At 43.2% G+C, this 27,227-nt stretch overlaps 1 protein-coding gene across 8 annotated transcripts in view; it reads right to left on the bottom strand.

The window, feature by feature from the left end:
* The window catches only part of mef2aa (myocyte enhancer factor 2aa), a 225,562-nt gene that overhangs the window by 32,855 nt on the left and 165,480 nt on the right, over nucleotides 1-27,227 (bottom strand). For 6 of the 8 annotated variants that reach the window (XM_085968809.1, XM_085968808.1, XM_085968807.1 and 3 more), the window contains 3 exons: nucleotides 11,602-11,739; nucleotides 7,349-7,559; nucleotides 4,715-4,768 (listed from right to left, as the gene is read on the bottom strand). In XM_085968809.1, coding sequence (XP_085824935.1) covers nucleotides 4,715-4,768; nucleotides 7,349-7,559; nucleotides 11,602-11,739 — 403 coding nt within the window. Of the gene's footprint in view, nucleotides 1-4,714; nucleotides 4,769-7,348; nucleotides 7,560-11,601; nucleotides 11,740-11,789; nucleotides 11,922-27,227 lie in introns of all 8 variants that reach the window. The other 2 variants (XM_085968812.1, XM_085968815.1) reach the window with 1 other exon arrangement.

Below are 27,227 nucleotides of genomic sequence, written 5' to 3'. Positions count from 1 at the left end.
TTTGTAAATCCATGTTGACTTTGTCCAATCCTGTCACTGTTTTCCAAGTGCTCCGCTATTACATCTTTTATAATGGACTCTAGCATTTTCCCCACTACCGATGTCAGGTCTGTAATTCCCCGTTTTCTCTCTACCACCCTTTTTGAATAGTGGGGTAACATTAGCTACCCTCCAATCCATGGATACTGTTCCAGATTCCATCGAATGTTGGAAGATGATCAGCAATGCATCTACTATTTCTAGGGCCACTTCCTTAAGTACCCTTGGATGTAGATTATCAGGCCCTGGGGATTTATCCGCCTTCAATCCCATCAATTTCCCTAACACCATTTCCCTACAAATACTGATTTCTTTCAGTTCCTCCCTTTCATCAAACCCTATGTTCCCCGACATCTTTGGGAGGTTATTTGTGTCCTCCTTTGTGAAGACAGAACCAAAATATGTACTTAATTGGTCTGCCATTTCTTTGTTCCCCATTATAAATTTCCCTGATTCTGACTGCAAGGGACCTACGCTTGACTTCACCAATCTTTGTCTCTTCACATATCTATAAAAGCTTTTACAGTCAGTTTTTATGTTTAATAATCAAATGGCCATTGGGTGTTAGACCTCTAACAAACTCAGAGGACCCTAAACCCGCCTGTAACTATGCCTGTTGTGTAACGATCACACCGGCATTAACTTGCTTCGACCCAGGTTTATTTCAGATGTCAGTGGTGGCGTTAACACACCTTGAGCCGCATTCTCGTCATGTAGCACATCTTAGGTGTCAAATATTTTCATCCAGCAAGTATGCTCTGCATCTGCTTTGCTGGGTTAGGACAGCAGAAACAACTAGTCAAACGTGGCTTTAAATCAATAGTAGTTTTCCAAAATAACTTGGGTCCAATCAATTGCACACATTAAGCTCTCAGACCATTTGAAAGTGAGTACATCTTTCAGAAAAAAGAGGCTTTGGCACAATGTTCCTTCTAATTTTTTTTGGCCCGCATGGCCCCTTTAACGGGTTGCGCAGGCCATTCAGAATTCCACGCATGCGCCTTTCTTTCTATTTAAAAGCCGGCTCACCGGCTGCGCAGGACCTGCAGAGTGCTGCGTAGCTTAAAGGGAACGTTGCTTTAGCATAGATGGCCAAGGATGCCAAGTATAAAAATCAGTTGTACATACGGGTGTGATTCTCCGCTACCATAGTTAGAAACCTAGCGGGAGAAATTCAGTATAGCCCCGTTTGAGGCGCTAACTTCGCCGAGGCGCTAAAAGTAGCGTCCTGGAAAAATTAGCACCCCCGCGCTGGAAATTGGTCGGTTGCACCCCAAAGGGAAGCGGGGTGCTACTGGAGGCGCCCCGCCTCCCTCTTGGGGCACTGCGAGTGAATATCGTGGCGCTACGTGCCACAGCGCCACACGCTGCGGCATGTCACGCTGCAGTACTGCAGTCTTTTCTCTCCTTCTTAAAGGGGAGGGGCCTTGTGCAGCGTGATCTGGGGCCCAGCTGGGCCCCCGGGGATCGGGAGTGCAGGCAAAAGAGCCCGGCACCCAAGAGAAGTGCCGGGCTCTTGGCGCGCAGCCGGCACTCCACGGGGGGGGGGGGGGGTTCCGGAGGCCGTGGACGGGAGCGCAGGCAGGTGCTGGCAGGCGGCCAACAACAAAAATGGCCGCCCCACACCTCGGCCTAGAAATTGGGTTGTGGGCTCGCCAGGGTTGTAGCGCCAGAAATTTTGCGCCAGCGTTAATGCGGCAGCGCCCGACGAAAATTCGGTTGCGCCGGCCCCAGAGGGCGGCGGGCGCTAAAGGAGGGTTTTAGCGCCTGAAAACAGGCGTTGAATTGGGTTTCCCAGCGCTAATCCCCCGCTGCGGCACCCGATGCGGTGCGGCAGGCTGGGGAACTGCAGGCCTCCTCCTTCTGTTAAGGAGGAGCTGCCTGCAGCCGACAACTGTCCGGCGGATTCCCCCGACATCTGAGCCCGGCACCTCGGGGAAGTGCTGGGCTCGCAGCACACACTCATCAGGGCCGCGGGGGGGGGGGGTGATGCAGGAGTCCGGGAAGGGAGGTGCGGGCAGGCGGCCGCCGGGAACGCGGCCGGCCGCCGCTCCACCTTTATGCGCCGGCGCAAAGGCGTGTAAGAACACTTTTCACATTCGTTAGTTGCGCCTGCCACGGGCGAGGCGGGCGCAACTGAATTTGGGCTTGGGGCCGGGTTACCATGGCAACCGGGACGCTGCGCACACAGATGACGTCATCGGTGCCGGCGCAGCGCTACCGGCTAACGCCAATGGTAAGGCCCAAGTCAATTTGCAAAACGGCTATAAGTCCGGCGCAAGGCCCTCTAGCGCCACTAATTGGGCGCTAAGCCCACTCAATTTCTAGGCCCTCGCCTTTAATTTGCGCCTCCCCGGCCGCAGGTACGCCACCCTGACCCTGTCGGACATAGCGTCCGGCGGTAAATCAGGGGGCGCTCCCGAAGATCGCGGTCGGGGCGTGAGCGTGGCGCTGCGCACACCGATGACATCATCGCCAGCGGCGCAGCGGTAACGGTTAGCGCCAGCACTAACCCCCCACTGAATTTTGTGGGAGGCGTGGGCAGTGCCGTGCCCGGGCGCTAGTTGGTTTGCGCCCCACTTAGCGCCCTCTTAAGGCGCTAACGGGTGGCGCAACCAACTGAATTTTTCCCCCTTATTCTTTACTGTATTCATACAGATGGTTCACTGCTTGGCAAGTAGAACTGAACTGATGGTACAAACTTAAAATGTTACTTTGGTTACCATTTCATGAAAAGCCAAAGTTCAGTACGTGGCACCCATGTCCGCTATCTGATCAAATTCTACATGCAGGACACTGGCATGGTAATGTCATCTTTGCCTTTATATGCAACATCAGGCCATCCCACTGTAATTATTGTCTCATTGGCTTGTAGTCCATGTCAACTTTTAATGTGATCAACTGTTTAATTTTCGAGGAGACTCCCCTGGACAAGTGGATTTGAACAATTTTGTTTTAATTACAGTTTAGATGGTGGCCACTGTTCCAAGAGATCAAAAGGGTCCTTTGATTTTAGATCAGATTGGTTTGCTCAATTGTATTGTTAATGACTGTACTGAGGAAACTTGTAGGGATTTCTGCATCTGAATGAGCTGATGGTTTTTTGATTGTAAATTTGTTATTAAAATTCCAGCTGTCTGAAAATTCTTTGTTGGCAAATGCAAATTTGATGTCACTTTCCTCTTGCATACATACATAATAATCATATCGTTCAATGCAGCTTTTATACTTATGAATTATAATTTTAAATTCATCTGATAATCGGACTTCAAAAGAAAAAGGACACCGAAAAACTACTGGAATTGAGAATTTTTTCGATGAGAAACTTCCTTTCGTACCCAGAGATGTTCGATCCATATTTGAGTCATGGGGCCTGAATTTGCAGTCAGAGGCGGATGCCACCGACCGGCAAAAAATCTACGACCTTACCTTCTGCCTCGGGATCCATGGAGACTCGCGCTCCTGGGCCTTTGTGCGTAGGCATACGCAGAGGCCCACGTACCCCAGGGGTGCAGGCGGTTCACAAGCGCCCCTGGGATCACGTGGGCCGGCCCAACCAATCAAAGAAGGGGGATCCCCATTCATACTTATGGAGGTTCCGTACATAGGGAATCTTCATAAGCATGAATGGGGATGACATAAAAAAATACATTCAACATTACAAATACATTTTAAAAATTACATATTTAAAATTAATTAAAATGCAATACAATTAAAACAAAAATGCAATTTTTTTGAAAAATTAAATGTTTTAAAGGAGCTAAAAATAACCTTACCTTATTGTACATGTGTTTTAATGTTCAAATGAATGAAAAAAAATATTTTTATGTTTTTTAAAACTCTTACGCAGGCCTTGCTTTTACCAGGCGTAAGAATTTCACAGGCATTCGCTGGGCAAATAACGCAACTCTCCGCCCGCGGAGGCCCTTTTCCCAGGGATGCGGTGGATCTGTCAAGAAGATTCACAGCAGATCGCAAGTTCCAGGTTTTAGCGCATGCTTTGTATTAATCTCTTTGTTAGATAGTTGCACCAATGCAGAACATGGCACTGAAGACCAAGCAAAAGTGAAATTCCATTAAAACTTCTCGAAGGTTAAAGAATCTTTGAAAAGGATTATGGAAATATTCTTGGAGTTTTTATCTTTTGCTACCAGTGAACAAAAGTAAATGATGAATGACAACAAACAGATTTGTTCTGATGTATATGGAGAACAGTCAATGTTACTATGGAGAACAGAAGAAAAAAAATACTACGGGCACCATTCAGAACAAAACACTGACCAGAAAGTAGGCCGAAGATCATCAGACCAAAATGGCAGCACAACAGCATAAATTTCTTAAAAGGAAAGTTTCTCGGTGACTAAACCTCTGTAGAATGCTGGCAATCTCCTATTTGTAAGTAGAAGTTGAAAGGATGAGGAAGATTCCAGATCAACTTTGTGCAACTGTGTAGAACGGGCGACAGCCAGCCGGCAGCCCATTCTACATCTCTCCCGATTGAAGTCAATGGAAATAAATCGCGAGAGATGTAAAACCGGCTCGCTATCACCTGTTTTACACTATCGCAAAAAGTCAAGATCTACCCCAGAGTGCCGTAACATTCATTTCTTGTTTCTAGGGACAGCAGGTTAAACAAAGCCGGAAGTATTCAGTCTACGTCAGAATTCGTGCTTACCCACAGGGCTGGTGCCTGCACCATTTGGCATTGTAAGATCACCCATCATTCCACCTAAAATAAAAGAGAGGAGAGATCCAGCTTTAAAACAAAGGCAGCAGAAACACATCGGCAATTTAGTAGCAACAAAGTTGGTCCTAGATGTACTTTTGGATAGAACATCAAAATAAATTTCTTTGCTTTTTAAAAAAAAAGTATGGATTTTTCACTGCAAATATATTTTTAAAAAATTAGAATAAGGCTTTTTAAAGTTGCATCTTAAATGTGCAGCATTTTAACAGACTAATACTTAACAGAATCTTTTTAAAATAATGACATATGTTGAAAAATATATACAAGAAATGTAAGTCAAGTAGATTATTCACTAATAGATTACAGCTACAGATCAGGATGTGTGTACAATAGAGTTTACTGCAACACGACTCCAGTACTTCGTTCTCAATTTTTTGATGAAACCACCATTAATTAACTTGACTGCACTTGGGGGAGGAAATTAATACGATAAAATACCATGATGATTATCTATTTAATGTGCATGTTATAGTTACTATGTAATCTTTTACTTTTCAAACTGTATTATGTAATATCGTACGCTGCAAAGAATTTGAATAGTTTGCCGGGTTCAGCAATTTCAAACTCTATTACAGGAAACTCTTTGGTATCCGGCACCGACGGGACCAGCGTGTTGCCGGTTGATCAAAAATTCCAGATGACGGAGAGGGTTATCTACCGAGGCTATTTTTAACAAAGAAAAATTAAAAAATCAAGAAATGTGCAGTATACAGTAATTGGGTACTCACCTACAGAATATTGTGTTAAATGGATGGTGGAAGATGCTTGATTAAGTACAGTACTGCCAGTTGAGGGTAATGCAATGCAATGACTACCAGCAGCGTGGGAGACACACAGTACCCCTGTAAAATGGCGGATCAGAAGAGACTACCGGCAGCGCGGGAGAGTCAGACTCCTGTTATTGAGGTGTTCCGACTCCCGACAGCGCCAAGAAGTCGAGTAGTGGCAGTTTGGAGAACTACCCCCACTGACTAACTCGGCCACCGCGGGAGACTCGGACTCGGACTCGGCAACATTGCCGGTTAGTGAGGTGTTGTTTTCGGAGCGAGAATTTTGCCAGTTAATAGAGAATTCCAGATATTTAGGTGCCGTTTAAACAAGAGTTTCCTGTATAAAGTTGTAATAAACATCTGGAGTTGTAATTTAAAAAATCTCAAAGCTTAACTTAAAAAGAAACTTAGGTTGCATTTATAGAGCTTTATAAAACCTCATCACGTCCTCAGGATGTCCAATAGTGCTTTACAGTTAATGGATTGCTTTTGAAGTGCAATCATTGTTGTTAAGCAGGCAACTAGTGCACAGGGTCCAACAAACATCAAATGAATGACCAAATAATCTGCTTCTTTGATTGCTGATGGAGGAATACTGAGGCAGCTCCTGCTCTTCATTAAAAAGAGCATGGGATCTTTTCCATCCACCTGAGATGGTAGCTGGGCCCTTAGTTTAAATGTCTCATCTGATCGACAGCATCTTTGAGAATGCAGCAACTCTCTTAGTACTACACTCAAGTCTGTGATGGGGCTTAAACCCACAACCTGCCGACTCTAGAGATGACAGAGCTACCAACTAAGCTTAGCTGACACTTTGAAAGGGCAAACAGCAACAGGCATTTTAACAAATACAAGTGGGACAGAAATCATGTAATAATAGCATATATCAAATTCATCTGTATATTATCTTAATGTAGGCGGTAACCAGTTTAAAAAGAAATGATTAATGTCTTTGTTAAAATACAAGGCTGAGAAATTTGATACACAATGTGCATGCTGCTGTTGTACAGTGTGAATTCACCTCAAAACAGTTTCTGTAAACTTAGATTGTGGTTTCATTAAACAGTTCAGTCTATTCAGCTCTAAATCCTGTCCTCGTTAAAGTTTTAAATTGAAGAACATTCATTTCTTTCCTAATTTCTATAAATATATGCTGATGCTTCTTCAACAAATGTTTTCCCTATACTTGTTATGTCAGAGTTTATTGAATTTCTTAATTTAAAATGGTACAGCTTGAAGAACAAGAGATGGCAGATTAGAAGATAAATAGTATTATCCTTGCCCTTTTGTCAAAGTTTTTGTTAAGGTAGTCGAGAGGGTTCATGTTTGTTTTGCTAACACTTTGTAAAGAAATTTTAGTGCTGTCGTCAGGGATGTGACTTGAAGGGGTAATTTTCCAGCAGAAAGCCTTGCCAGTTGGGAGGACATATCAGAGATTCAGGGGTACGCTGTCCACAATTTTCTGACCATATAATGGCCGGAAATTCACGTGCGGAATGCCTCCGATCTTCTAATATGTGCCGACAACGGGGAAGGCTCCCAGACGGAGGTGCGAAAACACAAAATTACCCTCATGACTTAATTAGGAAAAATGCTGACTATCTGGGGGTATTTATGAGGGTTTAAATCTTATTTCGATGCCGTCAAGTTACTCCATTTTGTGGCAGCTTTCTAATGAATTTATTTACTATCCCAGTGTACGGTATCTTTCTAACTAAGAGCCTTTCGAATTACGTGGTCACCTTCTACACCAGTGTTCTGACTATGATAGAAATACAAGTACCGGCATTACCAGCGCTTGGTGGTCTCTGTGGCGCCCCCGGCGACACGACGTTTCTGGGCAGTGTGGCTTGGGGTGGCGAAAGCATGCTGGTATCTGTTAGCGATGTGGTTACCAATGAATGAGTTATGAGAGAGCTCCCTGGGTGGCTGTACGATAGGGTATTCGGGTTGCTCACAGGAACTGCAACTGGCATCGCAAAGTTTTGTGGCGGCAAACCGGGCTGCAAAGAAATAAAAAAAAATTCTGTTATTCCATTGTTAGTCCAAGTCATTTCAATAAAGTGAATGGCAAAGATGTACCGCGATTAACTAAGTTTAGGATGTGCAGAAATGGTTTTAATCTAGCATATTAGACATTAAATTCCTGCAACAATACATTCTCACATCCTAAAATGCTACAATGAGTATGGATCTACTAACTGCCACACACAAGCGAGCAACCTTCAGCACAAAGGCAAGGACTTACACTTTTCATTAGTCCAAGAACCCTTACCCCTGCCCCGTTTTATGCCTCCCTAAATTGGTGTTAAAAGGCTTGGTTCTGCTATTTCACCAGCATCGGCTATCTGTACGTACAGGGGCCGATTTTTCTCAGTTCTCACAAGTCAAGGAGCGACAATTGCGGCAACCAGCCCATGAGGTTGCAATATGCTGTGGCGGAGGATGATGGGCCGCACCGTCAATGAGGACTCTGGAAATCTACTCAGTAATAATCTGGATCGGAAAGAAATGCACTAGATGGAACTACCGATGTTTCCTACTTTAAAATTATTTTCCTGAATTTTACCACATTAAAATGTGAAGGCTGGAATAATAATTTTGTTTAATTACAGTGCAGTAGAACATATGAGCTCATGAATTGGTGCACTTCGATGTACCAGTGGCAATCAAGACCAAAGAGCAGTGAGCATAACAGCGCCAATTTAAACCACAGAAATGAAAGATCACAGTTTTTTTTACTGGATCAGGTGCTATTAATAATTGATGGTGGAAAATATTTTTTCATAGAAGTGTAGTGCTCGTCAAATATTGTACTCTAGTTTTCCAGTTGTGATATTATCCATTTTCAAGTAAAACCAGCACAAAGGACATTAATTATAAGAACGTTCAATACAATGTTGTTTGTATAATTGAACATTGAGAGCCAGCGGAAACATGAAACAATACATCAGCAAAAACAAACAGACTGAATAAATATTAGTTACCTTTTCTATTAGTACATTATTGTAATTTTACAGTACAGATTAGTACATTTCTCAAAAACAGCACAAAGTTAAATGCAAAAAGGTTAAATAGCACACATCATTTGACAGGCATTGTATTGAAAGATTAAAGTTCTAGGTCAAGTAATAATCAAGAATTCTATAATAATAAACAAATATATTGTACTGTAACAAGATCCTTAATAATGACATTTTGTGCAAATTTCAAATGGTAATTTTTTTTTCAAAAAGCAAAATTTGCAGGGATTCGTGGAAAAATGAAAATATCTGCAAGTCACCAATTGCAGTAAAATAGTGAACTATGTCTTCGAAAGGAGAAATATGGAGATCCCTCGGTACTTCAATTTTATTTAGCCTGAAGGTTATGTTTTATGGTGGAAACCAGGTGCAGTAATTTTCCTCAATCTTTTCAGAATTTGCAATAAAATTTGAAGCAGATGTTAAACTCCAATTTAAAAGTCGTAGATGCAATCGTGATTCTGGAACCAAGTTTCAAATTACAAAATTCTTGGGCTGGATCATGGAAGTTAACCTTATCTATTATAAAATGATCCAGCGGAATTTTAAAAAAGAAATAGCAATCTAAAAGGCAAAGCGCTGCATTTTAGAGTATTGTCAACAATGACATGTTTTAAATTGTGAAACCGGAAGTAATGTTGCTTTGCTAACTTGCTTGTGCCATATTGACTGTGCCATTTTGCAGTCAGCTGTAGATCATTTAAATGAACGGAAACATAAAACTGATATTTGAACATTGACAAATTTTCTGGAAAACTCAACGTTTAAGCTTCCTGTAATTACAGCTTTAAATTTTGTTACATGGTGACATGTTTGATTACATTCTTTCAAGAATTGCTTCTGGATGAATTATGTCGAATGGTGCAAAACAACATTTCTTATTGGTTCTACTAGAAAACACCCTTCCACATGTATCTGGCAACTTGCCATTATAAATCAGTGGCTCAGCATCCCCTAGTCTTTGATGGCATTTTCACTCCCAACCTTCATATATTGTCTCCTCCTCTCTTGAGGAAGTGACTCATGCTGGGGTCCAGTTTTCCAGGCAAGCACCTGGGCCCAAGTGTTTATTCCTCACATGCAAGCCAGGGCAGTGAGCGTTAACAGCTCTCACAGCTGAGCCCAATGACATCCTCACTCACCAGCTAAATATATATAATTCCAACAATGGTTAGTGGATTTAAGAACCTTAGCCAATATTTCCACACAGATAGTTTTAGCACCCTCACCCCTGCCCTTAGATTCGCTAATTTAGCACAGGCTGGGGAACAACTCTCGGGCGTTCCTGGTCTCCAGCATTGCATTGCAAAATTAATGCATCTACCTACTGAACTACCAGAGAGACAACTGATGCCATTTTATGGTGACGGGCCCAATTTAGATTCAGGAGTTGATACATGCAGGTGTAGTCCGTTAGACCTCCTCTATTGTTGTATGCATAAAGTTAAATTAAATTAATTGGATATACCCTACATTTGCCACAGAAAAGCAAAATAGAATGGAATTAGAAACAACTTGCTAAACAATATATAAAATTGCACTCAGAATATGTGTTTAAAGTTGTCCAATTATTCTATCATGTAATCATCAAAATGTTACATAAGAACATAAGAAGTAGGAGCAGGAGTAGGCCATACGGCCCCTCGGGCCTGCTCTGCCATTCAATAGGATCATGGCTGATCCGAACCTAGACTCACGTCCACTTCCCTGCCCGCTCCCCATAACCCTTAATTCCCTTATCAGCTAGGAAACTGTCTATTTCCTTTTTAAATTTATTTAATGTCGCAGCTTCCACAGCTCTCTGAGGTAGCAAATTCCATAGATTTACTACCCTCTGAGTGAAGAAGTTTCTCCTCATCTCAGTTTTGAAACGGCAGCCTCTTATTCTAAGATTATGCCCCTTAATTCTAGTCTCACCCATCAGTGGAAACATCCTCCCTGCATCGACCCGATCAAGCCCCCTCACAATCTTATATGTTTCGATAAGATCGCCTCTCATTCTTCTGAATTCCAATGAGTAGAGGCCCAACCTACTCAACCTTTCCTCATAAGTCAACCCCCTCATCTCCGGAATCAACCGAGTGAACCTTCTCTGAACTGCCTCGAGAGCAAGTATATCTTGGTTGTCACATGCCCAGCTCCTTTAACCTATCTAAACCCTTCACAACCGTGGCTCAAATTGGCTTGCAATGTATATTCTTCTACCACCACTACAATTCAGCACTCAAACTTCAACGCAGTCAATGCCTTGGAATATTTTGGTCTGTTTTATATACAAGCATGTAAAAAAAAACATCTAAAGGGCAGGAACATAATTCAAACAGCTGGTTCTACTAACACTCCGTTTAATATCTGGTTTTGTATTCTCCCCTTCAAATAGGTTTACTCAAATTTTAAAAATGGGATGTGTGTGGAGAAAGCCAGCGGAATAAGTTGAGCCTTCTTCAAAAATAAAATGCTTACTATGTTTATTACTTGATTAATGAAATTTATCATTTACTGGCTGATTAATCCAAAGGGCAGTAAGAATTTTCCAATTTCAAAAGTCAAAGCTACAAAGCCTATCAATTTTCAGTTGCAATTGAGAAAACAGGACACATTCTGCCAAAGACAACACAGAACACCTTAACAAAAGTTCAGAACAGCTTGGCACACACCATGTCCAAACTACAAATGTTAGAGTGAGTTATTCTGTACATTAATCCACACACACATTATTATACATCACGGTGATAATGAGTTGTGAGATGGAAAATCATAATAATGCCGGAGGCGTGCAATAACTGAAATTACACAGTATGAAAAGGGTGATTCATTCCAGCCATGGTAATTTAAATGAGTTAGTTCTAAATCAGCTCATGAGATTAGGTACATGTTTTGTAAATTAGGTCTCATTCTGTGTTCCTTCACGCTATGTTCAGTTGTCTTCATGCAGCCTTCTTCGGTCAAAGAGCAGGCAATCGAGTAGCAAGGAAATCAAAGTCTTCTCAAGCAAAGGGACCATATGCCAAAATCTACTTACTGCGAGTTTGTGATTCCTCATCATGTTATCAAACTCTTCATTTATTTTTTTATATTTTTCCTCTGTGTGTGGGGTGAGCACGTATGATGAGTCAGGCTCTGGACTGTCGCAGCCTCTGTGTTCTTTCTTGTTAAGCGCCTAGCAGATTTAAAGAACCAACACAAAGAATACCAGATGAAGGTACTTACACCATATCGCTTGAACATTACATCATTATCTTCATTAAGCTTTCTGTATTTGTCCTCCATGAGCGGACTGTGCTCAAAAGAATCATCTGGGTCTGGGCTATCACAGTCATTATGTCCTTTTTTTCTTAAGGTCTGAAATACAATTGGAAAATTCACACAAAACTACAAACCTGCTATGACAATAACTGTTCACCGATAGATATATAAAGTTTATGACCCCCCTCTCGCCCACCACCACCCCAAACACTTATCCAGTTTTAGTGAGCATCTTTATAAATCTGGAACTATGACTGAAAGCAGCCACCTTTGCACTAAATAATAAGAAAACTGCATGACTGCAGCAAAACTAAACAGCTGTAGGAGTGTGCATTCCAAAATCGACAGGTACTTATTTATCAATCAGTTAAAAATGGGAGACCTGTTTTACCATCAGGAACTCATTTTGGGTCAGGAAGCAGTAAAATAAAGTTGGTTCTCATTCACTTTTAATGAAATACATGAAGTTTATAGCAGCTTTATCGCCCATGTTCACTGTATTTTATATCTTTGATGTAGCAGGTCAGGCATCATTTTTAGTTAAGAAAGAACCCATCTTGACAGATTTCATCTTGTAAGAAGTAAGTGGGCAGGATTTTCATTGGGCCGTGGAGGCGGGACTGGAGGTGTGTGGGGGGTTAAAATCTCGAAATTGGGGGGCACGAACCCATCCCGCACCCAACCCGCCTCCATGCCAGTTTCAAAGGAGGCGGGTACCCAACCCGCACTGGGACCCGCCTCCCCGAGACGGGAAGGGGATTAGTGCCAATTAACTGCCTGTTAACAGGTAGTTAACAGGCAGTTTTTAGCCTAATCCCTATTTTTATTCTTGAAGTGTGGGATTCCCGATGGCTCCAAACCACGCCAAGTTAGCGAGGCGGGCCGTCGGGCTGAAGGGCTTGGAGGGGTCGAGATGTCCGGTGTTCAGGTGAGTGATGGGTGCATGAGTGAAGAGGTAAGTGTGTTTAAAGAAGTTTTACTTACCTTTACAGCCTTCCTTCCTTCAGGTCTCGGGTGTCTCTCATCTCACCGGCACAGAAAGCAGAATGGCCGCGATCTGTCAAAAATTGCAGCATTCAGCTTTCTGTTCCAGAGAGATCTCTAAATCATCCTGAGAGGAAGGAATTAACTTGGAGTACAGATCGTCAGTGTTTGACAGCTTCAAACAGCTGTCAAAACGCTGATATTTCATCTGTCAAAAGGTCTTGACAGATGAAATGTCAATCTGTGACGTCACCTGTTGCCGGGTGGCCCTTAATTGGCCTGCTGAGCCCGCTGGGCGGGCTCAACAAGGTCAATCAAGTCAAAATCGCGTGAGTTGGCTACAACTTGATGGAGGCGGGACTACAACCCCGAAAGTTGTAGTCCCGCCTCCTCAATGAAAATCCAGCCCAGTGTGTCTACAATGATGGCAGTGGGAGTGATTCGTTACAGTGCTTCAATAACAACTTGCATTTATATAGCGCCTTTAACATCCCACTGCGCTTCACAGGAGCGATTATCAAACAAAATTTGACACCAATCCACATAAGGAGATATTAGGACAGATGACCAAAAGCTTGGTCAAAGAGGTAGATTTTAAAGAGCGTCTTAAAGGAGGTCAAAGAGGTGGAGGGGGTTAGGGAGAGAATTCCAGAATTTAGGGCCACAGCAGCTGAAGGCACGCCGCCAATGGTGGAGCGATTAAAATAGGGGATGTACAAGAGGCCAGGATTGGAGCAGTGCAGGGATCTCGGAGAGTTGAAGGACTGGAGGAGGTTACAGAAATAGGGAGGGTCGAGGCCATGGAGGCATTTGAAAACAAGGATGACTTTTTTAAATTGAGGCGTTGCCACTTGTAATGGGTCAGAGGAATTTTTGACAGAGGATTCCTGAATTGGCTAAAACAATGGGATGAGAATGATAGCCTTTTCTTGTCCTGGGTACACAACAATTATTTGGAAGCTTGGATGTGCAGGATCAACAATGAATACACAGACCAAGATCAAAGTGGGGTAAATTTAATCTACTTAAAGTGCTTCTTCCTAAAAAAAAAGATACATTATTTCACAGAAGACGAGATCAGAAAGTGAAGACAATGGAAATAAAGAGAGAAAAATGAGAGAGGAAATGATCACTCAACGGAAACTACAAAAAAAGCCAAACAAATAGATCTAGGAAAGGGGAAAACTTCATCTGACTATAATCCCGATAACCTACGAAAATCAACGTTGTTTGAGTTTTCAGCATCTGGACCAGTTGTGACTTTGGAATTGGGACCAGTGATTTATATGCCCATTAGTAACAGACTTGGAACACTATTTTTGACCTCTGATATGCATTACTAAGTTACATGCAGTCCCTCTTCAGTGTTCATCTTGTACACACATAAGAAGCAGGAATAAAATCAATGGTATAGAACCATGCAAAAATCTAAATGGAGAAACAAACATTTCCCTGCTTACTCTCTCACAAATTGCCAGTTTATTTAGTGATTATTATTCATAATATCAGAAAAATAACATTTGATACATTATACAATTTATCCTTTACTTCCCCCCCCCCCCCCAAACCAGGTAATTCTTTCCATAATATACACAACAGACTGGTTCTACCTATATTTCCTGCAAATAAATGAAAAGGATGTGCCCAAGCTGCTCAGCTTGCAAGGGAAAACCAACCTGGTGGTGGGATCCATAACCTGCTGTACATATTACCACAAATGCAGATGAGCTCGGACTCCTTCTAAGGGGATACTGCTTTTCTCCTTCACAGAAGGCTTGCCATATTGGTTTGTACCTTAAAAGATTACCAGAAAATGTACCGGTGTACTGCCCCATCTGAAGCTTGCAAAACCTGGGCCTACCTTCTCTGAATGAGACTACTTGGGCCCTAGCAGGTTCTGGTTGCTGACCATATTGAGGTGGTAGACTAAAACCATCAAATCTTTGCAGTTAAATACACAGATCTTCGCCCAACACCCCCACCCGCCCCAATCGGCAGCCTCCCCCGCCCCCCACAGCCCTCCTCTCTCCTCCCCTTCCTGTCGCAGCCTCTCTTCCCCCCCCCACCCCGATTGCCGGGGATCGTCCCCAAGCGCCCCGGCTGTGACCTCCTGCCGATGCTATTCGCTCCCGGCCATCGGCTAGGATGTTGATTTGGCCGGCTACCTGGCGGGAAATGGACCAAAACATAGAAACATAGAAGATAGGAGCAGGAGTCGGCCATTCGGCCCCTCGAGCCTGCTCCGCCATTCAATGAGATCATGGCTGATCATCCAAACCCTAGCACCCGGTCCCTACACCGACAGCCATCCCACACAAGCCCTATCCCCGTAACCCCACGTATTTAATCACCCCTAACACTAAGGGCCAATTTTTTTATCATGGCCAATCAACCTAACCCGCACATCTTTGGACTGTGGGAGGAAACCGGAGCACCCGGAGGAAACCCACGCAAACACGGGGAGAATGTGCAAACTCCACACAGACAGTCACCCGAGGCCGGATTTGAACCCGGGTCACTGGCGCTGTGAGGCAACAGTGCTAACCACTATGCCACCGTGCTGCAGGGACAGGGTACTGAATTTGGATGATCAGCCATGATCACATTGAATGGCGGAGCAGGCTCGAAGGGCCGAATGGCCTACTCCTGCTCCTATCTTCTATGTTTCTATGTAAGACTCGGAGTATGATGCAGATCTTACATACAGGAGTGCATTTTCCGCTAGCAGAGTGTGTGTGTGTGTGTGTGTGTGTGTGTGTGTGTGTGTGTCTGGGGGGCGGCAGCCAGGAAATTTCACAAGGGCACATTTCATGCACTCGACCAGTGCGCCACAAGATTGCTGGTGCATAGTACAGAAAACTCTCATTTAAACGGCACCTAAATCCGGAACTCTCTATTAACCGGCAAAATTCTCGCTCCGAAAACAACACCTCAATAACCAGTAATGTGTCCGAGTCCAAGTCTCCCACGGTGGCCGAGTTAGTCAGTGGGGGTAGTTCTCCAAACTGCACTACTCGACTTCTTGGCGCGGTCGGGAGTCGGAACACCTCAATACCCCTGTAACAGGAGTCTGACTCTCCCGCGCTGCCGGTATTCTCTTCTGATCCGCCATTTTACAGGGGTACTGTGTGTCTCCCACACTGCTGGTAGTCATTGCATTGCATTACCCTCAACTGGCAGTATTGTACTTAATCAAGCATCTTCCACCATCCATTTAACACAACATTCTGTAGGTGAATACCCAATTACTGTATACTGCACATTTCTTGATTTTTTTTATTTTCCTTTGTTAAAAATAGCCTCGGTAGATAACCCTCTCCGTCATCCAGAACTTTTGATCAACTGGCAACACGCCGGTCCCATCGGTGCCGGATACCAAAGAGTTTCCTGTACTCACACATGAATTGTGCAAGAAATTAATTTACATTCAAATCAACTCGTGGGATTTCATAATATAAACACCTGATTCACACAGTGTGCACATCCTACCCGTATGACACAAGAGTTAAGGGCCAGCCCCATTCTGCCCTTGTAGGAGGTAGTTTCTTAAAGGAGAACTATTTGAATTATGATTGTTCATGAACATTGACAGTTGCTGGATGCTCCATAGTTGTGCTGTGCAAAGGGTCCTACTGTGAAGGAGGAGGCCTGCCTGCAGCCGGCAGCAGAGGTCACACTGAAAATAACCGAGGATGTTGTTACTGAAACAACTTTGCAGCCAAGAGTAGTAGTACACCAGGCTCTCTCAGAGGAGAAATTCATCTGATTGGCTGGGCCGCTCAGTTCATTAACGGACCTGTTCATTGTGCAGTGGCCCAAAGTACCATTCCCAACATTATCCTTTGAACTGTGCCAATGATCATCGAAGCCTATCGTTGCATCTGCTGCTACTTTATCCTGCACTAACCAAAACTAATTCTCTGGACAAGGCTGAAATAAAGCAAAACCAATTTATATTCCTATAAATGAGCATTGCATGTCTGCCAAGTGTTTATTTTTACTCAAGTGCTTCATGTAGCTGTCCTCAGCGTGTGATGCTCAAGGACTTATTGCACTGTGGGAGTCCGATTTAATTATGTTAATGATGTGCCCCACCATGCTCGGATGCCCTACTATCTGCTGGCGTATTGGGGACATGTTCCCCATATTTAACCCCCCCACCCCTGCTTGTTGTGGGGGGGGGCAGAGAAAGAGTTAAATTAAGGCCCAGAGTTTACAGTATGGTCAATGATCACTAAGAGAGTCTTGCTTAGGGCTGGTAGAGAGGATGGCTGGGGCAAGATTGCAATAGGCTGGAGAAGGGAACTCCATGACTGGTGACACAGAGAAGTCAAAGACCTCTTTAATGAGGTTCCAAACAGCTGCCTCCTCAGTCAATGCCTTGGCAGCTGTTCAATCAAAATCTTGCTTTAGGTTTGTGTCTGAGATTCATACTGGCATTGACGGGTCAGTACTGATGAACTAGTGGGCTGAGGCCCAGTGTCTGAGTCCACTTGTACCTGCAAAGGCTCCAATGGCCAGGCAGCTGTCTCGATTGGTGTCCAGGAGTGCCCCAGTAGCGGTGAAGCAATTGGCCGCAGGCACAGTATTAACCAATGTAACAACAGAAAATGCTGGGAAAAACTCAGCAGGCCAGGCAACATCCGTGGAGAGAAAATAGAGTCAACATTTCGGGTCTAACCCTGTTTCAAAACTGGAAAGGAAATGAAATAGATGGAAAGGCAGGGCTGGGAGAGAACAAAAGAAGTGAAGAGACATTAAGAGGTATTGAAAACGAGACGAGATGGTGATAGGACTAGTGGAGACAAAAGACGGCTCTTGATTAGGTGTGAAATGTTCTGGCAGAATGAGAGACAGCTGCCATGTGGGAGAGAGAGGAAAAAAAAGGTGGGGGGGGAAAGGCCCAAAACAAGGATGTGGATAAAATATAAGCAAAAATGTAATGGGGGCCGAGGTTATGATCTGAAATTGTTGAACTCGATATTGAGTCCGGAAGGCTGTAAAGTGCCTAATCGGAAGTTGAGGTGCTGTTCCTCATTAACCAATGCTTGGCCAGCTGCAGCATTGCCCCCGCCCCTCCCTAACTACAAGGGGAAACCCCCAGAGGTTGGGCCCAAACATTCCAGTTCCTTCTCTCTGACCACGTGAGCTCTTGCACAATGGGTCAGAGAGAGATTCGTCAGCAGGCCACTGTTGCACACTTCCCCGGAGCAAGCTTCAGAGTAGCACTGGCGAAACCCTGGGAGTGAGATCTGTCTTCTCAATCACTGAATTGTCCAGGGAATCAGGATAAAGGGAAGAAAATGAATTTCAAAAAAGGGATCTTTACCTATACAAAAAAAATGAAACATTTAATAACAGACGGTTACGATAGTTAGCTATAGTATTTTTGAACCCCGGTTCTGACAACATGCAGGTGAATCTCAAGATTGAATGCACATCAATCGTCTATATTCAATCTTTGCTTCTATTTAATTCAGATAGCTCCCTCAAAATAACAAAAGCCATTTTTTAAAGTCTCTACCCCCACACTGCCAAAGTTATAGGTACGCATTTGTCCCTTGCAGTTCTAAAATACTTTTACCCAACACCCTAAAATTATTACTCTTGTATCCAGAGAAGATACTGCAAGTCTCGCTGGTTTCTGTTGCTTTGTCCTACTCATCATTGTCTGAAAGCCCTGCAAAAGCTCAGCTGTTTCCAAATTGTTTGTGGTGGCACAGAACCAGCAGCCTTCTACGTTACAACACCGCTTCTCAAATTTCAGAGGCTCACGGTCACAACATACAGACTAAAATAAAAATTCCAGTGTTCTAATGATGTAATACTATTCACACTTCTATCAATTACTTATTTCTTAAAAGCACTAACTATTCCCTTACCCAGTCCTAAACACTCTTACTTCCCATTGTCACAGTATTAATCTATTCATTTAAAAACATATTTTGATCGACAACAATTTAGCTCAATTGCATTACCAAAAAAAGTCACAAAACAGAGGAAAAAGTCATGCCTTACATACAAAAATTCTACAATGAAAAGGTGCAGTCACAATCCAACTACAGCATTGGTGCAAAGTGCTTTGGCTTTGCACCAATCGTGCAGTTACAGTATAAATGTTGCTCGAATCTAGCACCAGGAGCTGACCTGCCACCAGAAGGAAGCCGAGTAAGATTCCCCACAGGAGGTAGCTTCACTGTTTTGCTTGGGAGTCAGTTTGGACCTTGGCACCCAATTTACACTCCAAGATTAGCACTGGTGTGAAGCTTTGCACAGACAATGAATTTGTTGAGTGTGAACGCACCCTTAGAGGAGGCATAATTAACACCAACAACAGAAAGCACAAGCAATGATTCTTTGCATTTTGGTGACTCATTTTAAACTGATCTTCCAAAATGCTATTGCATGACGTGCTGGAAAATCTCTAACCTAGTTGTTCCTAACAAGAGATTCCAGTGCAGGCTGCCCCAATGCATAACTTGGAACTTTTGTTTCTACACATTGGTTACGGAGAGCACATATAATTATTTAAAATAGTACTAATACATTTCATTCTTAATTTTATTCTACAAGATAATTTACATTTTCCTGTTACTTATACCTGCCTGTTATGTGTGGTTTTATTTGCGGTTTTGAGTCTATCTGGCCTCCCTTCCAACTAATTTCCTGTTTACTGACTCTCGAGCTGCTTTAGTCTCTGATGATTACTTGTTTATCATGCACTCTGTTCGTCCCTTACAAAATATAATGTAACATAACTGAAAATAAAATGACATTGGACTGTAATTACTATTCACTTGTTCATGCTTTTAGGGCATGCTGTTTCATATTTGCAAAACATTATATCTGGCATAATTTCAATAATATTCAGAATAAAAAGATATTAGCATCGTCTTTGAAGTGCCACTAACAAGTAGACACTCTGGGGGGAATTTTAACCCACCCCCCACGATGGAGGGGGTCAGCGGGGCGGGGTTTAAATTTGTTAAAAAAAAGTGTGAAACCCGACTCCCAACCCAGCGCGAACGCGTCTACTTCTAGTTTAACCCTAAATAACAACAGAAAATGCTGGAAAAACTCAGCAAGTCAGGCAACATCCGTGGAGAGAAATTTGAGTTGACGTTTCGGGTTTGACCCTTCTTCAAAACTGGAGAGAAAAGGAACTAGATCGAAGGCAGGGCTGCGATCGGACAAAAGAATGAAAGAACCAAAAGAAGTAAAAGAGATTAGAAGCTAGACGAGATGGTAATAGGCTGTGATTAGGTGTAAAGTGTACTGGCAGGGCAAAAGATAGCTGCCAGGTGTGAGAGAGAAACAAAAGGAAAGGGGGGGGGGGGAAAGGAAAGGAGTGGAAAAATATAAGTGAAAATGAAAGGGGGCCGAGGTTATGATCTGAAATTGTTGAACTCGATATTGAGACCGGAAGGCTGCAGGCTGCCTAATCGGAAGATGAGGTGCTGTTCCTCGAGTTTACGTTGAGCTTCCGTGGAACAGTACAAGAGGCCAAGGACGGTGAGGTCCGAGTGGGAATGGAGCGGTGAATTGAAATGACAGGCGACCGGAAGCTCGGGGTCACCCTTACGGACTGAACGGCGGGTTTGGGGGTCGGCCGAGTAACCCGGTCTGGAGAGGCGGGTCAGTGATATGTAAATGAGGCTCAGATTTTGGCAGCCATTTGTCTTGAACGGCTCCGGGCCATGTTTCCCAGGGCTCGAGAAACCCGGGAACTAAAGGGAGGCGGGAGCTGCCAGTTCCAGCAGGCAGGTTTTTTATTAGCACTGCTTGTGAGGCAGGAGGAGCAGGGGTGCTTCCCCGCCCGGCCTCTGAAGCAAACCTGCCGCAATCTCTCCCTCCCTCCCTCCTCGTTGCCGTGCTCCGAGCCCTCCCTCCCTTCCACCCCAGATCTTCTCGATTACTGGGGACCATCCCCAGCTGCTGCCTTCTACTGCAGGCTTCCACCTCCCCGCCCCCGCGGCAGCCTCTCAATCTGGCCGGCTGGGAAAGGCAGTAAACAAATTTTAATGAGGTCCTGCCGTTAAATTCGGGAGGACCTCCGTCTTCCCGGGATTTCCCGGCTTGCTACCTCCCCACCCACCGTCCCGTAAATATCGAGGCCAGTGGCTCTGGTTCACATTCTCAGCACTGTGCGAACAGATCACTTTGGTGATTGAAGATTTTCTGCCCATTACTTTAACAATTAATGGCATATTCAAATACACCAAGTCATCACAGAAATAGTTCAGCTTATTTCTGTTATATGCGTGTTTAAGATTTCACGTAATAACCTGAAGGGGGCTTGCTGAATAAACCTCAGCTTAAGTCAGTGAATATCGATAGCCCAGCAAATCAAACAGAAGACTGCAAGATCCTGGCAGAATCCCCACAACAGGGAGCCCGCTGTTGTGGTTAAGCAAAATTTGACAAGTACTACTTGGGGCAAGAGGAAAAGCAGGAGCACTTAAAATTGGGCGGGGACAGAAAAGCTACAAGGATTTTTTTTTCCCCCAATTTCAAAAAAGGCTCTATGAGAGCTGTGGGGCCTCACTGAAGTAGTCAGGGGGCTTTAAGAGAGGGAGAGGAACCTGCCAGAGGACCCCCCCTCTCTCTCTCGAACATGCTGCCGAACAGGATTGCTGCCACTGCCCTGGGTGCAGCAGTGGCACAGTAGGGGATGCAGGGGAAATGCCATGCCCCACCTCCCCGTCATTTACATGCAGTGGGCGGCGAAGGGGCAGAACAAGGAAACTGTAGGTAGGGATGGGGAAGGTAGCGGAAGACCCTCTTCCTGATTTTCCCCACTTTTCCTGCTATCCCGCCCAATCTGAAGTAGGATCGCGGAGCAAAAATCAGGCCATGTGTCACTCCACCAACTTTAGAAATCTGCCTCAAACCTGAATCTGAACAAATCACCCTGAATTTATGCAGCAGAGTATTGCAACTGGGCCCTTTTCTACCAGCTTAATTATATGTCTTTTATACATTTTCCTCACTTTATATTTGTTTAATCAAATTAATCCTGGGTCATTGTTTTCTCTTCCATTCCCACTCTGGTTATTTTTCACTCTTCATCTACTGCAGGAGGTGATTCATCCTAAAGTGTGATTCCACACGTGGTAAAATAGCTCATCAAAGCAGCCATTTTTCACACACGAGCCTGTTTTATCATAGGAACCGTTACGTTACGACAGAGGCAAATCTCTTCTTCATTTGACAAGCACACATCCAAAGTGGTCCAGGTGTAGCATTGGGCGGTGGAAATTATGGGCCAATGTCTCTTTTAAGGCCAGGAACACGGAGGTCCTTTGCGGGGCTCCACCAGAGATGCAGCTGACGTGAGCTAGTTCAGCACAGGCTAGAGCTTTGTTTCCGATTCAGCTTTAGCATGTGGTAGCATGCTGGCAAACATAAATGCCCTACAAAATGTAACTTGAAGGAGATCAAGGAAAGGGGGTCTTTGAACTTTAAAATAAAAAGGAATACCCGTTCACTCTGAAATTTTCATATACAAGGGCCGATATTATGAATGCACGGTCCTGGTGGGAAGCCTAGCGCTCTGTAGGAACATACTGGGGAATCTCAGGCATGCTCCTGCTGATTTTCCGTCCATTAATTTTAATGGACAGAAAATCGTGGGGAATGTCCCTGCAATTTTCTGATGCGTGTTCGTGCCAGGAGTGCTCATTTGTAATATCGGCCCCATGTATGTTGAAATTCAAAGCAGCTGGAGTAAACGTGTGAAAAAGTTTCAATACAAACATTAGGTTAGAACGCCATCTGAACAAACTGTTGCTGCAATCATCGTAAACTGTTTCACCATATAGAATTACATCCTCAACCGCCAGAAAAAGACTTGAAATCCTTTTAGTCTGAAGTGGAAAGTCTGCAGAGAGTTTTTGAAAATACTTGGCATATATTTTGTCTTCTATACACCGACTCTGCCTAAACTTCCACTAATGTACAGGATCACTAAATCAGCACATGGCAAACAGGTGGTGTCATTTCTAACACCTGTCAGCCGTTCAAGGCCTTGATCTTCCATCCTAGCCAATCAGCTGGGTACTCCATGCACCATGGCCATACATGGTTCTGTTATTTGGTACCCTGAAGGTCATGAAGTGTGAGCCCAGCTAGCTCTTGCTGCCAGCTCAGACAGTTCCCAGCACTGATACGAGTAAAGCAAATATCCACCCTCCGCTGGGAAAAACGCTCAGCCGACAGACTTCTGCTACCGTTTCTGGAAGTCTTTTGCTCGATGCGACTCTGGAGGGGGCTGTTGTCATCACAAGGGAGCTTGAAGCAACAGCACTCCATTAAAAGATAACACGCCATGAAGCTTTTCTGATATCCAAGTCCTGTCACCTTATCACTTCATTTGAGCTTCGGCTTTCAGCCCCAAAGCCATGAAATAATTTTGTTCTTTTTTATCGTTAGCCAGTCGCACAATAGCATGAGCCTTGTTCTGTGTGCAAGAGTACATCTGGAATGCTGTAATCTGCTAACAAGGCCCAGTGAGGGCTATGGGAGAGATATAAGCCTCCATTTTCTCAGAGGCTGCATTTTCACTTTGATAAGAGCTGTGCTTGGTAAGAAACACAGGAGGACGTGACTGTTGCTTGCTGCTTTTGCAGCTTGTTTAAAGAAGTTAAAAAAAATTCCACAAGGATTGTTCAGCCAAAGTTATTAAACTTAAGCACAAAAAAAATCCTTTGTAGTTCCATTCTCATGAGTAAAGATAGACCTACTATAAAATAGTGATAAATCTGATAGTTTTGAAAATCAGAGCTAATTTAAGTTTTTTTAGTGGACTAAAGGATAGCTGTAGTCAACTGAATTGAATTTGCACGAATGGGAAAAGTCTGCCTCAACAACTTGGGAATTCACTGCACTTCAGTGATAAAGTGGGAAAGTTTTGCGAGCCAGAAAAAAAGTCAAGATCATTACAGTATATGTATTTGTAAATTAACTGGGCTAAATATTAATGTCAGTAGCACATCAAAACGGCACTGTTATTTCCTCAAAGTATTCTATGTTGGTACTTTGTTTTTATCTTAAATGTACCTTGTTTTAATATTTCATTCTTTTTATTTTATTCCCCTATTCTTCTGAAGTAACCAATTCACGCTGGGATATGATGCCACGAGTACCAACTACTCACAGGCACCTCGTCCAAGTGGCCATTCTTCACAACAGCTTGCATTTATATAGCGCATGTTAATGTAGAAAAAGCGTCCCAAGGTGCTTCACAGAGGCGTAATCAGAAAAAAAGAGTCAACATCAGCAGGTTATTTAACCATGGGTGGCATCACAGTCCAGGCATGATCCTGTTCTCATCTAATATAGATCTACATATACATACATATTCACACACACACACACACTCACACACACACAACTCCTCCCCTCAAATGGCTCATGAATAGCAAATCAGGAATGGAAATGCTGGCGGTTTTCCTCTTCCTAGTTCAGGGGGACTGAGGCCAACTGCTGCATCTACCCAGGCTGAGATCAGATAACTTACCACAGACCAGGGATTGAACCTGGGCCCTTCCTTGTCTGTGTGGCTCAGCACCACACGGGGCAGTGCACATCACTAACTGAGCCATCAGAGGAACTCAAGTTTCTCAAACTTTAAGCCAAATTTGATCACCGGCAGTCAAACGAGGCTGGCAAACTCATCGCGTCCAATGTACAGGTGCATCTGCTCCATAGATTTACTAAACGTTTAACCACCTATTTCTAATGTTAAGTTAAAATGTGATGAATTGGGTTTGTACTACTTTTTATTTTTAAAAAGTTGACCTTCATGCATTACACCAACCAAACTGCTGTGGCCAAATGTGATGATCTAGTTGTAAATTTTCGTGCGCTAGCTGTTTGAAGGTACTGTTTTTAAATCACTAAAAGATCATGAAACTTTGTTATACTGAATCCAAGAAACAGAAAAAGATCCAGCTAATGTTTTTCAACAAACAATCTGTTCCGCTATCTCTCATTTACAAAACAAACTCTTGCTACTGAAAAACTGGGTTTCAATAAAAGAAAACTAACAGGCCTGGATATGTCTTCTTGTTGTAAGCTAATAACAGATGTTAAAACCCACGGCCCACTACCAGCGACAGGTAACCATCACCACTGCAGATAAAACTTTAACTATAGCAGATGTATCTTAAAGACAATGGCAGTGTACAATAAAGCTATACTTGTGTGCATCAATTAGTTCACCATCTAGAAAAATTACCCACTAGTTACAATGAAAATTATTTGCGATTTAGTACACTTTCTTTAAAAATAAAACAGAAGTGGTAAGGAAGTAGTGCAAATTATTTGTGAATGATGTAAATTTATAACAAACTTATTAGGCAGCAAACATTTTGGGGTCTATATTAAAATGTGTACTTAGCTGCAGCACATTAGTAGACTGTGAGGAAAGTAGTTGTAAGGAAGTTCTGCTAAACCATTATAAATCACTGGTTAGGCTTCAGCTGGAGTATTGTGTCCAATTCTGGGCTTCACACTTTAGGAAGGATGTCTAGGCCTTGGAGAGGGTGCAGAGGAGATTTTACTAGAATTATACCAGGGACGAGGGACTTCAGTTATGTAGCGAGACTAGAGAAGCTGCGATTGTTTATTCTCCTCCGAGAAGAGAAGGTTAAGGGGAGATTTAATAGAGGTGTTCAAAATTATGAAGGGTTTTGAGGGAGTAAATAATGAGAAACTGTTTCCACTGGCAGGAGGGTCGGTAACCAGAGGACACAGATTTAAGATAATTGGCAAAAGAACTAGAGAGGAGATGAGGGGATTTTTTTTCTCCCGCAGCGAGTTGTTATGATCTGGAATACACTGCCTGAAAGGGCGATGGAAGCAGATTCAATAGTAACTTTCAAAAGTGAATGGGGTAAATACTTGAAAAGGAAACATTTGCAGGACTATGGAGAACGAGCAGGGAAGTGGGACTAATTGGACAGCTCTTTCAAAGAGCCGGCACAGGCAAGATAGGCCAAATAGCCGCCTTCTCTGCTGTATGTTTGAATGAGATAAAGACATCAAGTGTGTCCGACATCTATTAGGTAACGCCACGTCTTAAAATTAAATGAGTGATTTTGCATAACCTGAAGTATAGCATAATCCCAACAGTATTAAAGCATTCGAACCAGCTGATAACAGTTGAAATGATACAGGGCTGAAATACAATACCATCTTTTTCATAAAATTTGTATTAGGAAATTAAGATGCATAATTAAGCACAATGAAACGAAAGCTTCCAGGACAGCCAGAGTGATCATTAATTCTGTGTTATAGTATATTCCCACTGAATATAGTTTCTCATCAATTTGAGACTTTAGGATGACAAAAAGATCTATAACTTGCAAGATTATCTCGGTGCCTTCTGCGAGCTGCTGTCTAGCAAAAACCACAGCCTACGAGCGCAGCTTGGAAAGCAGCCAACTTATGAAAAATGTCAACCCATTTTCTTCTCCCTGTGGATTATCGCTCTGAAATACAAACCTCACTATGAAAGAGAATCAGACAGTATGCCCAACGCTCGCAGCGAACCAGGGCTTAGGTACTGCTCCATTCTTTTTAAAAAATGATGTTAATTTTTACTTTGTAGCTTCTGACGGAGAAGAATGTAGAAGCAGAATATGCAGTCCAAAAATCAGCAAGTGATTTAGAACTGCGAACAAATTAATGTTGTGTGTCGCTGCTTGTATTACCATGGGGTATTGAGTGATAACAACAAAAGCAAAAGGAAAAAAAAAACCTTTCTAAGCTTTTCACCCACCCCCTTCCCCACGCCAGTAAAACTAAAAATCAAAAGGCCAAGATGTTCAAGACTGGGAATAATAAATAATTACAATGGAGAAGAACCATTTGAGCCATTTTACATTTCCAATGTAACAAATATACAGAATAAATATAATGGATCCTGCAGCAGGAATTTAAAAAAAGTGTAAACATAGAAACATAGAAGATAGGAGCAGGAGTAGGCCATTCGGCCCCTCGAGCCTGCTCCGCCATTCAATGAGATCATGGCTGATCATCCAAACTCAGTACCCTGTCCCTGCTTTTGCCCCATATCCCTTGATTCCTTTAGCCTTAAGAAATATATCTAACTCCTTCTTGAATATATTTAATGAATTGGCCTCTACTGCCTTCTGTGGTAGAGAATTCCACAGGTTCACCACTCTCTGGGTGAAGAAATTCCTCCTCATCTCTGTCTTAAATGGCTTACCCCTTATCCTTAGACTGTGACCCCTGGTTCTGGACTCCCCCGCCATCAGGAAATCAGACTAGTAAGAGTTGATGGCTTCATGAATCAAAACAGTGAACCCATGGGAATATCAGTAGTCAGAGACTGAATTATAATCTTTAATTCCCAAATATTATTTTCTGTAATACATGCCAGCTACATTTCCA

This window comes from Somniosus microcephalus, chromosome 27, assembly GCF_052327205.1.
Source record: "Somniosus microcephalus isolate GS21.2 chromosome 27, FLI_Smic_1.0, whole genome shotgun sequence".
Lineage (NCBI taxonomy): Eukaryota > Metazoa > Chordata > Chondrichthyes > Squaliformes > Somniosidae > Somniosus > Somniosus microcephalus.
This window is presented reverse-complemented; position numbering and strand designations above follow the sequence as displayed.